This window comes from Vanellus vanellus, assembly GCF_965231255.1.
Source record: "Vanellus vanellus genome assembly, chromosome: 4".
NCBI classification, from domain to species: Eukaryota; Metazoa; Chordata; class Aves; order Charadriiformes; family Charadriidae; genus Vanellus; species Vanellus vanellus.
Genome location: NC_138909.1, coordinates 40,687,569 through 40,700,524, shown reverse-complemented (window position 1 = coordinate 40,700,524; position 12,956 = coordinate 40,687,569). Strand labels below are relative to the sequence as shown.

The 12,956-nt window shown below is 38.6% G+C and overlaps 1 protein-coding gene across 1 annotated transcript in view; it reads left to right on the top strand.

The window, feature by feature from the left end:
* Positions 1 to 12,956, top strand: part of MARCHF1 (membrane associated ring-CH-type finger 1) — a gene marked incomplete at its 5' end in the record, with an annotated part of 97,147 nt that overhangs the window by 66,428 nt on the left and 17,763 nt on the right. Inside the window, one exon of the mRNA XM_082482524.1 lies at positions 7,036 to 7,216. Coding sequence (XP_082338650.1) covers positions 7,036 to 7,216 — 181 coding nt within the window. The remainder of the gene's footprint in view (positions 1 to 7,035; positions 7,217 to 12,956) is intronic.

Below are 12,956 nucleotides of genomic sequence, written 5' to 3'. Positions count from 1 at the left end.
GAGCGCGTTTGCAGAAATCGAGAGGCAGCTTTACCTAAGCCATTATGAAATTCCACTGGTGTGGCGCCACATTTCGAAAATGGTTTTCCCTCTAGTCAGATAACGGCAGCTGACTGTATAACATAATGGAAGGGCAGGAGTGACAGGGAAGAGGTATACAAATCGATTACATTCGGCATGGAGAATTAATGTGCTTCATTCACGGTGTGTTTAAATGGAGAGGAAGACCAATTTGTCATTTAGATTACTTTATGATTTAACAGTGGAAAGAATGGAAAGGAGATTAAGCAGAAAAAGCCTGCAAAGTGAAAGCAAGGGAAAGGTGGCATGCTGTAGCCTATTGCAGGGTGAACATTTTTAGTGAATTTAGCTTTTTTTCCCCAAGGGATAAATTATGCAGGAGCAGAGTTTGATATTTTTGGGGTTTCTGTTTATGAATGAGTTAATTATTTGCTGTGAGTTGCCCATAAAGTTGTTTGCTTTATTTTTAGGGTCTAACTATCTAAAAGCACTGGAAGCACTTGTAAGTTGGCAAAAAGAGAAGATGACCTTTATTGGACAGGAGAAGAGTTTTCTTAAGACTATCAGCCAGTAACACCAGCAATTTTGTGCTTCCTTTTGCAAATGTGGAATTGGTTCCATTTTGTCCAATTAAGATAACCTAGGAGCTCATGGTATTTCATGCTGGCAGCTAATAATCCTCTGTCAAAACTCAAAGCCAGGGATTCAGTTGGTCCAACATCTTCCAACTATGCTGGTTCTCCCTCACTAAGCTCCCTTTAGTAACAGTGAGATATAGTATAGTGGGATATAGTATAGTGAGATATAGATGTACCCCCTAAACAGGGTAAGAATTTATCTTTGTATAATCATTAGGAGCCCAGGTATGCTTTTCCAGTGAAGGTCAAGATTTTAACTGCCTTTTCAATCGTTTCTCACCGAAAATATTTTTGGAATAAGCATTATCTTCCTTGAGCACATTTATGGAGAAGGTATTTCCCCCTTTTATTAGGGAGATTTGTTGAAAGTTTGAGGAAGAGAGCATTTCTATTCTGCCGGCATACCTCCATCCGCAGGAAAATGACAGTAAGGGGATTGGGCATCTGCGTTAGTTTATTATCATGCTGTAGTTCACAGTGCATAGAAATAGCATCACAGGGGCAGTAACATGCCACAGTCACAAGGCAGTAGCTCCTCCTAAATTTGTCAGTGAAGGGTTCTCCATTAGTGCTGTAGTTCAGATAAGGAACCGGCTTTGGATCACCTTTGCTTTTACCATGTCCTAGACCATGCTGAGGATCGGTCTCAGGGCTCTCCGAGTGTATTCCTTTTGAGTGAAAGTAAACTGAAAGATGTATTCCTGGTCCAACCTCAAATCAGTATCAAATCAAAGCAACCCCCACCAAGATGACCTTGATGTAGACACTGGGTTTTTAGCGCCAGCTGTTTTTTTTCAACAGATTTGCTACACTTTCACTGCAGTGCTTGTGAGCGTAGACGCAGCTGTATAGCACCCAGGAATATTAGAGAACAATACAGTTTTTACATAATTATGCCATTTATAGGCCTTAAACGTTATCATACATCATTATCATGCCCATGCCCCTATATACACTTCTATTTTTGAAAGCCTCAGAGGCATTCCCCTAGGTTGCCCATTTGTTAATGAGGGTAAAATTTGACCTGATATATTTTTAAGGAAGTCTATAAAAGCTATCTGCGCTACGTTACTGTAGCCAATCCCTTTGTCTATATGCAATGGCCAAGGATCCTTGAAAATTTTATTAGGTACTGAGATGCAGTGCCAATCTCAACCACAGGATCCACTGAAAGAGTTCCGGGGGTGCAGAATTACTGCAAACTCGTTTCCACCGGCGCTGCTCCTAATGACAAGGCTCTTGCATAGCTCGAAGCACAAACAGGGACATGCTAATTCAGTCTTAGCCTTAATCACCTCCCTTTGACAACAGACGCCTGTGGAAATCAGCTGTACAGATACTGTCATAGAGGAGCACTTGCCAACTGGATAAGTGTAGAGCACTAAGTTTCACAAGGCACACAAGACTCCTGCAGAATAAGTGCATTTTATACTTCACTGCAGTGGCATAGAAATTGGCCTATTTTCTTAATTACTGAAGAGTAAAGTGGATTAGTGAAAGACAGGTTAGGATAACTGCTGTTTTTCCAATGAGAGTTGAGATTAGCAGTATTCTCTTTAATGAGAGTAAAATTGTTACCTTGCATGCGAAGGAAAAGCTACAAACCGGTTGGAATCTGCCTGTATCTCTTGCAATAAGCAGTTCGGATGGTGACTAACCACCTAGGTTGTAATTTTGGTTGCTATGATTTTGCCAAACTAAACCACTGTCGGGAAAAACTGAAAAATTTCCATGTCAGCTCTTGCTTCGTACTGATTTTAGTTGACTTCTTAAACTGAGATTATGTTAGAAATATTTGTCTGTATAGAACAAAAAATAATCTTAATTTGATGAGAAGTGAAGGACAGTCATCCAGGATAGCTCTTGGCTGTTTTTCTGAAAATCACTCTAAATCCAATTAGCATATGAATGGCTACAAGCTGTAACCATCTTGTTTCCTACTTCCCTTCCTGCCTGCTAACTTTTGCAATGAACAGGACCGGGGGAAACAAGGGAAAACAGTTCATAGTCCCGGAATTCAAGACAGCACGACAATACCGCATTCTGAAGACGCCTCACTTCTGGGTGCTTAGTTTAGTTGCATCTCATTATTTTAATCCGATAAGAAATTTCTGTTGTTTATATATGTGTGTTGTCAGTATGGCCTTCAGTGAAGGAGACGGTATACCTAAAACTACAGGCAACTTTACTTACTGATTTTGCATAGTCATTATGGTACAAAGCTTAATATGTCACATACGATTTCTCAATCAAGCATTGCATTATCAGTGAGTTTTTCAGCATCATTTGAATGTGCCTTAAATTCAATTAATATTTTGAACAAAAAAAAATACTGAAAAATAATTTAGAATGTTCTCAGTAAACTCCTTGAACTTCCTTTAATTTTCTAAATTAAACTATTCTGTTTCTGTTTGAGAGTTGTTTTTTGTGTAGGGAACATACAAGAAATCTGCAACAGTTTTACATGAATTATGCAAAATCTTTCATAAAGACTAATTTTGTTTTCAATTTAGCATTTTTGATTTTTTCCCTGCAAAATATTTTTTCTTTTTGCTAATTTATTGCATTATAAGTGAAGATTCTATTTAAGAACATCCTTTAAAGAAATTTTTTTTTATTTTTGTCTGATATATGCACAGTGCTGGCATAAATTTCTCCGTTTGGCAGATCTATGTGCTGAAGGTTGTAGAAACAATTCTGTGCTAGAGAAGTATGTGCTGGGTAATTAAAATACTGGCATATAAAGCAAAAACTTACGAATAAGAATGACTGCACTTAGAGTATTATTTCATAAAGTTTCTCAGTGAACTTTCTTTAAAGAAAAATAAATATTCTGTGATCTCAATGTATGGGGATACATCTCTAGGTGTGTGTTATATACACACAAACAAAAAATAATTTGTATATCTGAATCAGAAGTTCATCTAATAGCTCATATATGCTGTGTTGTCTGGTGTACACATGATTTATTGAGGTCCTGTAAAAAATAAAAACAGGCTCAATTTGTAAATTTGTAATAAAGGGATTCTAACTAGATGGATTTTGGTCAAATAGTTGACTTCCCTCCATTTCCAGATAGTCAAAAGTATTGCTCTATAATGAAGGCTATTTATCTACTAAAGGACTAGAAAGTTGAGAAAAGCTGAGTATGTAAATTCTGTAGGTGTGTCTGAGCAGCTGAAACTGCGGCTATTAACAAGTATCAGTGCTGTACTACAATTTGTAAATAAATCAGTGTAGATTTAGCAATTTATATATTTTTTTCTTTATAGCGGAGAGTGGGGGGATTTTCATTCAATTCATTTCTAAAGTATGTAAGCAAATTTTACTCTCAGGATAAGTTCAGCCCTGTAAATTGTCAGTCTGATGGGTCAAAATTTTGAACAGTTATGATCACGAGAAAATAGGAAACTAGCATGGAAGTTCTCTGCCTCCAACTCGGTTTAGATACGGTTCAGGTAAGTCTGTGTTTTGTAGCCCTACCTCAGTTCTGTTTGCACGGCATCATCTTTTTCAAAACCACATTTACAATTTCTTTTCTGTATTTTGTGATAATTGTGATGTACATGATAGATAAATACAGCAAAGGGCAAAGAGGCACAAAATTCTGATTCAGTACTCACGGCTGAGCCAAGATATTACAAGTTATATGGCCCAAGCCTTTAAAAGATATTTAAGCAGTTAGCCAACAGTCTGTTTCAATAGCTGTCAGGCACCCACGTATCCTTAAAGACTGTGATTGTGAGTTTAGGTTGCACAAATTTCTTTTAAGCTAATTTCTTCTGGCTAACCAAATAATGAAGCGCTAAATTGCACCAAAGAGCATTCAAGCTAATGAAAACCATGCCTTTGGTTATTTTCTTTGGACTTTAATTCCATTTGAAGTTTGTTTTTATACTCATTACATGTTTCATGATTATAAAGCTAGAAGGCGCCATTAGATTATTTAGTTCGAGGTTCTGTATAATGTAAGTTCTTAATGTCACCCTGTTATTTATATGTTTAGCTTGTAACTTCTCTACAACGAAAGCACAAATAGAATGTATAATTCATATAGCGTTTTTCTGTAAAAGTATTTCTACTAAAGAATACTTCTATTCATTTCAAATTTGCAGTGTCACTTTATTTAAAGATCCCAGTGGAATTTTAGGCTTGTATTTTAGGTCTTAAAATAATTTAAACAATTCTGGCAGTAGTGGAAAAAAGGCTCTTGGGTACATAGCTTAGTTGTCTAATTTCTAAATAGTTTAAATGCTAAGCCTGTAAAATAAATTATGTATAGCTTGAATTTAAATGAACAAGGAATACTAGTTTTCCTTTGGGAAATAGCTTTAAGTTTAAAAGAAAATGATGGTTTTTATGTACCTCTCAGCTGGGAATGCATTTGTTTTGGAAAAATAGCTATTTGGTGTTTTGAAAATTTAGTTCTGCTTAAGCCACAGGCTCAATAAGAAGTCAGCACACAGACAGTCTCCGTATAAGAACTAAGCTGCTGATGCACCTAGCTTGGCTGGGTCAGTAAAGAAAAGACCGTAAATTGAGTTCGTGTAAAATGTGTCTGACAAAAAATGAATGTGTGCAAGATACAAGATAGAAGTTGTGGGTATTTTCTTCTCCCCTCTTCTCCCATGGGATATAAGAAGCTGATTAGTGTACAGTCACCACTGTAGACACTGAAAACCCGGCTTTTGTGTACCACGTTCCCAGAGCTTTTTTCCTTTTTTTTTTTTTTTTTTTTTTTTTGCGGTTTTGGGGCGTTCTTTTTGTTTATTTGGGGGTTTTGTTTTGTTTTGTTTTGTCTCATGCTATATATCTAGCAAAGCGGCTTTGTTCTGCTTTCCCATTATTGTAGATTCATTTTCTCACGGCTCTAGGCTACACCATGGAAGAATAGTGAAGCTGCTGGTTTTGGTCCATAGATCTTTCACTTAGACGCTGCAATCTCCTCCTCCCTCTGCTTGTAGACTTGGCAGTCTCAGTGCTGTGCTGTAGCCAGTCTTCCACCGGGTGCCTTTGCCAGGCTGCCTCCTGACGTACGCCAGGTGCTCCTGTATGAAGAAGGTTCCCCTTCTTCCCTAACCTGGCTGGTAGGAAGAGAACCTCACTGCAGGGTCCTCCCCAGCCTTTTTCCTACCCCGGGAGTGGCGTGGCCGCAGTTTTCTGCATAAAGGGATGAGTTATTCCTCAGATGTGTTCAGCCTCCTCTGCACGTACGTATCTGAGGGTGCCTTTCCTAACTACTGAGTTTCTAAGCAGTAAGTTTGAGTTGCGTGACACCAGGATCAGTGCTGGTGCTACTTCTCTATTTTGAAATAACATTTCTCAGGCTTCAGCTTTTTTTTTTTTTTTTTTTTGTCCTTTACATGCCAAATTGTTTCTTAGGACATTCATTAGGGTTTGGGTGCTTTGTTGTGGTTTTCTGGGGTGGCAATGGGATGAAGTCACCCTTCGTTGAGGAGAACCTCCTTCACTTCAGGTGTTTGGTTAAGCCTTCTGCTCACCATAGAGCTTTCTCTGCCCTCCCAGAGACGCTTGCCAATAAAGCTGGCGTTGGTTTTGATGGGTGAATGTTTTCTTGATATAACCAGGAGTTTATTTGGAAAAATCACCAGAACATTTGGACATGTGTCACAGAAAAACCCCATCAGATTGCGACGTTAGGACACTGATCATTTTATGCAAAACTGCAACGTGAAAAGCTCTGTATCCCATTACAAGGTGTCAACAGTTCTGGGACCGACCCCTACCTTAGGGTCTGCTTACAGCTGTAGTGTTTGTTTCCCCCAATAACGCAGCTATCTGCTTCAAAGGGACAGTGAAGAAAAAAAAATGAGGAAGGACTTACTTTTTAACACCTGCCTCCTAAAAGGTGTGTGGGCATGTGTGTGTACTCTGTGCCATATGCATTACTCCAAAGTACTCAAAACTGTTCTCTTACCCTTTTAACCGTGTAACTCCAAAGAGGTATCCTAGGAACTTTTTGAACTTTTGATACTGGATATTTCCAATTTTGGGTTAGATTCTGCTAACTTTGTGTATTTTATTGGCGTTACTTACAGACCAAAGACTATTCAGCTCTAAGAAAGTGCACTGGTATTTGTCTTAAAGGTTTTGCTATGCATAAAAGGGAGAAACAGTGTTATCTCTATCGATTCACCTTCAGACCGTGTAGCGAATTCAAAGAGAAATAGCTAGGTGAAGAGAAGTGGCAGAAGGGAACGAGGAGTATGTTCCCGGGCCTCAATCCGAAAGGTCATACAACTTGCGTCTCATGAATGTCAAGTCTTGAAAACGAAAAAGCAGTGTAAATAAACCAGTGCCTCTGCCTTGCTGGTTGGCAAGTTCCCTCACTAGCTCTTGCTGTCCTTCCTGTCAGGATCTGTCACTGTGAGGGAGATGATGAAAGTCCCCTCATCACGCCGTGTCGCTGCACAGGGACCCTGCGCTTCGTTCATCAGGCCTGCCTGCACCAGTGGATTAAGAGCTCAGACACGCGCTGTTGTGAACTCTGCAAGTACGACTTTATAATGGAGACCAAGCTCAAACCTCTCCGGAAGGTATGGTGCTTTTGAATTTGATCATCCGCAGGTGTCAAGTGGCCAGAACGGCCGTGCAAAGTACCGGCACAATTAAAGAAACGGCGGCCTGTCCAAAATGGCTTTGTATTTGCTGTTGTTGAATCAGTCCCGGTGATTTTATTTCTACATTGAAGTTAGTTAATTTACAGCAGCAGAGGATTTCGACTAAAGACTTCATTTCAGCACACGTGCAATATAAATGCACAAATAATAAGTTTTTTGTATTTAGAATTTTTATCTTTAGCTTTTCGTTGTTGGCTGATCTGCTTAAGAAATCTTGCTCATCGCGTGTTGCTCCTGAATAACACAGGTCGGCTCACCCAGTAATTGTTACACTGAGCCCGTAACTTCTGGTTGAGGATGATGCTTGCACCAATGTGGAGACAGAACTTATGAAGTAACACAGTCAATCGATTTAGCTGCATCTGTTCTAACTGTTACACTGGTGGGCAAATTAATCACTCGTACATTAAGATTGGTTAATGGAATCTAAACTCCAGGGCGACCTTGCATCATGAAAGTCAAATGTATGTTATCTATGCTCATCTGTTTTCCACGATAAATCAATTTAATGCTACACAGGTTGTCAGTATAGGGAAGGTGAAGAGCTTATTAAACATATGTGGGTTTTATTTTCTTTGGAGTGCATCATTTCTCCTCTAATTTTTTCTCTAAATGTGCTCTCATCCTTTTGGGGTTTTGTTGCACCTTTGAAGTTTAAGTCAATCTAGAACAAGGCAAGTTTTGATTTAAAATAAGTTTCAATGTGGGAGTCCTTGAAAAACATGTAGAAACTATTAGCTTATCACTAGCATATGTATACGTAGCGGTGTTTTGATGGCAAAAGACATTTTCGTTTTGTCAGCTTTGCACAGGTAGCAGTTCAGTGAAAGGAGAGCAAATGAAATTCCTTCTCATTTCCCATCCAGAGAAATTATCTAGTAAGTCCCTGGTGGTAAACCACTTCTGAACAGAGAATTAGGATTGATTTGACAAGCAAAGCTGGTGATAGGAAAGGACGCAGTTCTCAAGTGCCAGGTAGATCTTGCCAGGTAGACTGGAAATTGAAACAGATGTAAATAAAAGCCAGATAGCTAAAAACTTAATTATATTGACTTAGCTTTTAGTAATTGCAGATAAATTTTAGCTAATGTGACAGGAAAGAGATAATTGTATAAAATCCCCTGTCCGTAGCATATCTTTTGTTTGTTTTTTTTTTTTCTTTGTATGTGTTTCTGTTTTGAACACAAATTGCTTTAACCTTCCATCTAACAAATACGCTTGCAACAGCCACTTGCGCCAAGAGAATATACAGGTATCAGTATTTTTAACAAAAGCCTTTTCCCGATTGTGTTAGATAATAGAGTGCCTTTAAAAAACTTGAAATAAAATTTATAGCGTCCAAGGTGAAAAGAAGCGAAATATGTGAATAACTGTTGATATCAGAAGTAGGCACTTTTAACTGTTTGTGTCTCATCATTGCTGCCCCCTCCTTCCCCCCATTTTTTCTTATAATCGAAAAAAAATAATGGAATACGGGCAGATTTAGAGTGGTAACGTAATTCCTATAAGTCTGTTTTTTTCTTAATTGAATGATTACCACCTTATTTATCTTATCATTGGTTCTCAGGTGAGTTTTTGATTTCCGACACATAAAAAATGAGCCTCTTCTTTCAGATAGGGTATCTTTGCTTCTGCCCAAAGCAGTACTCAAGCGTAGTTTATCTGCCTGACAGTAAATGCTGGCAACATTCCCCCCTTCAAATGCAGTGCAACAAAAATTTGCTCCCATTTCAGAATCCAAATCCAAAATCAAAGTTTCCAAAGTTTTCCGAGTTAAAATTAGTTATCCGTTTTTGCAATTATAGCATTCAGCTGCGACACCCCTCGTATGTTATATTAAACTAAATATATCGTCCCTAATAAGCGTGTGCACTATCATCACCATTGTTCACAAATTTATGAAACACGAAAGGCTTTATGAGAAGCTGCTTTGTAAACCAAGCACTTTGGCAGCTGCAGCAAGGACAAGGTAAGGGAGGGAAGAGCGATCACCGAGAGACCTGCCGGGTAAGTACAGCTCGCTGGTAACTTTCCACCCAAACAACCGCTGAAAGCGCTGTTTTGTTAAAAACTGCGTATTTTGCAAACGTGGAAAATTCCAATGGCCCACTGTGAAATTTCTTGCAAGATTTTACGGAGCCCAGGACCTCAGCTGTGGGGCATCCCCTAGGAGTCCAGGTTTTCAGAAGACGTTATGAAGACTGATTACCAGGGACCAAAGTGCTGTGGGACAGGCAGCTCCTAAAGCTGAAGCTGTCCACGATCCTGTCTTCTTGTTGCAGAATCTCAAAGTCACTATAGAGACTATAGGACTTCCAGACCTTCTTGAGATCTTTAGGTTTTGCTATGGCTTAGCTATGTACTAGAATCCAAGAGCCTTCGGTCTCCAGCACTACGTCCAGCCTGGCAGCAGTGAATTAAAATTTCTCTGAAGGATGGAAAATGAGGAATTCTCTGGTCATAATGGCAGGGACATTATGACCAGTGGCAGTTATATCTGAAAACGATGCAATTCTTGTCAGCTTTGCTGTATGCCGTGTGGAAACAGTAAAATTTCCCCCTAAAATAATTTATTTTGCTAGTAAACTTTGAGGAATTCTGAAAACAGATTTCATTTCAGTGTTTCCTAAAGAAAAGACCATGGATTTATTTCCAACACAAGAGCACCTATTCCATTTCCATAAGAAACTAATTTTATGGAAAAAAAAAAAAAAAAAAGGAAATTTCCCCTAAAGTGAAAGTTTCTGGCCAGCTCCAGAAGATGCCATTTCCATGGCCATTAGGTTTGGATTTGAAGCGGCATTCTACAGGTGAAAGGGTCACATCTCTCAACCAGTTTAGATTTTTAATCTCTACCTTACCCATGATGTGAGATTCTATAGCTTTGTTCTTGACTGTGCATTGCTTCATTATGATGAATTTTATAATAATACTGTTGTAACAGTCCAACCGCTGGTCTCTCCTGAAGGGAAAAATTACAGACCACAGAACTTAATTACAGGTATCTATACTTTTGTTTTTCCGGTATCACAAAAGCAGAATTTAAATATAAAACAAACTGTTTGATTCAACTGGTGAATTACCAGCTTTATTCATGCCTCAGCCTTCCATGCACCCTCAATGTTTCCAAACAGGTTTTTATCAAAGTCTAGGGTTTTATAGCAAGATCACGTTTGAATATCACGTCATACAGCTGTTAGCACCCATAAGTGACAACATGCAGCATGCTAAGTTAACATAAATCAAGATAACTCTATTAAATCAATAGGCTTGTGCCAATATGCAACAGTTATTTAATTACAGAATCCCTGAAAGCACCAGGCATCAAATAAAACTTAGTTTAATCATTTTAGTGAGTCTTTGCATTGAAGTAATCCTTTTAAGCATTGATCAACAGGCATTGCAAGTGTTTCATATATTTGAGCAGGTCTAATTACTTGGCTAAATATAAATTTAGAGATTAAATATTAAGCATTGCTTAGTGTGTCTGTTCTATTTCTCGTGGTCTCTGTTATGTCTCTCTATGGTTATAAATAATACAGTTGCATCTGTAGCTTTACCTTTCAACATTTGCAATCCAGAGTGCAGAATTTCTCATTTATAAAGTGCCTTTATTTATCATGGAAAGAATTAGAAAGTGGAAAGAAGCTCGTATGAGTTCCTTATTGAGCTCTCTCAGGTAATAGCTTCAGCCTGAGAAAATCACTACTTCTTTAAAAAGGATGTACTCCTGGCAAAGTAGCGCCTGCATTTCCTATCCCTCAATTTTGGTGTTTGAAGCATAGTAGAAACAGGAACTGAATGAAAATACTGTGAGTATGAAATGGATTAAAGTGTCAAATTAAAAGGCGCTTAAAATGCAGAAATGTCTTCAAATGGAGATTTCTCCACAGTGTCTCACTGTACTTCAAAATACTTTTCATATTTAAATTTTTCTATCTATCTAAGACGTCTGATATCTGATGAGATGCTTTACTTTGATGCGTTATCCCAACAGATTATTCTGCGGTGTTGGATCTGTCTATTTTCTTCCCTGATTTTCTTTTATCTTTGAAATGATTCGCAAATGATGTCTTATTTATATGAGGCATAAGCAATAGTGCACATTGTTATCAGGTAGTTACTCTTAGTCATTAAGGAAGAGCAAGTCAATTTTTTATTCAGGGAAGCATTACGTACCAGTTGAGGTTGATTTGCTTTCTGATAGAAAGGGTATCTGAATTCATCCCTTTTAAACATAGAGGATTGGGAGTGTTCTTTTAGAACAGAGTGATAAGTTTCTGTTAAATTAGACAGAAGCAAAACCAGTCTTAAAATAGTGATAATGAAAGCAACTTGATCTTCTTCTTTATTTTGAATGAGTACATAGAGCTGCTACGTGTTTATGCCTCTTGTATTCTGTAATACATGCTTATATACTGATAAATAGCGCTTCTAAACGTGATACGAGATGCCTCTCTGGGATATACACCCTTGAACTCTGTGGAAGCTCTCGCGTACCCAGCTGCTGTCGTTAGAGGAGAAGGAAGGAATGTTCTCCCTCCACTTGTTATAATTTATTTTATAAATAACCAGATCGTTATAAGAGCGATAAAATGTCCATGTCAGCTTCAAGTCCCATACAGGATTCAAGTGTTTAAGTCCCAGTTGGAGATACATGGTTCATGACTGCCCAGAGCAGGGTATTTAGGTCCTGGAGAGAAGTTACGGAACAGGCTAGCTCCAATTTCCGTACAAAGCAAAACCCAGTTCGAGCATATCAGTGCCCCTTTGTGGTCGGATTAGCGATTAACTGGTTAAATCAGTTTGGTGAAGATTCCAGCTGTTTGGTATGATGCTGATTTAACAATTGGATCCAAAGCAAATATTTAGTTATACTACAGTATGTTAAAGATACTCTGTTTGCAACAAAGAGCGTTGGATCAGGAGGAGCTGTGTCGCCAGTTAAGATGCAGGGTTTGAGCCAACAGACAACATGTGGGGTAATGCCCAGCTGTAAGGCAGAGAAATCAGCAATTCCACAGGCCCCTGAGAAAAAAGCCAATCCCCTATGGGAGCAACAGAGTAAAATCAGAACGCTGCTTTGAGAGCTATGACAGACAGGAGGAAAGTCTAAAGTGAATTTTGAAGTCCCTGACTTCTCCCTGACTTAATGTGTCACTCTGGGGTAGGGACACATCTGCTTCTGCTCCCCCTGTTGGAGTTTAACTGCATAGGGTGCCTTTTTTTACAAAACAGTTGTCACCTGCACTGCTCTAAATCTAGTTGTGAGAGCACCAGATTCAGCTCCCTTCTCTGTGCTCAACGTAGTCCTATAAAAAGAGTAAATCTTAAAAAGTATGACTGCCTGGAGGAATTAATTCATAACTAAATGCTTTGTGGATAAATCGCTTTTTGATAAAATCTAGTAGATGCATGATAAATTCAGTGACGGCAAAATATGTTTAGGGTCTTGATGTATTTTTGGTTTAACGCTAGCTGGTTGATTTGTATTTACATTCTTCATTTAAGAACATAGTGATCACTGCCAAAAGTGATGTAGCCTGCAGAGACATCTTTGTGAAATCCTGCTATGAAATCAAAAGTGGTCACCATTAGAAACCACTTCTCCCGCCAGAGCAGACTCTCAGAACCAGAAGTGACCTGCAGAGTCTCC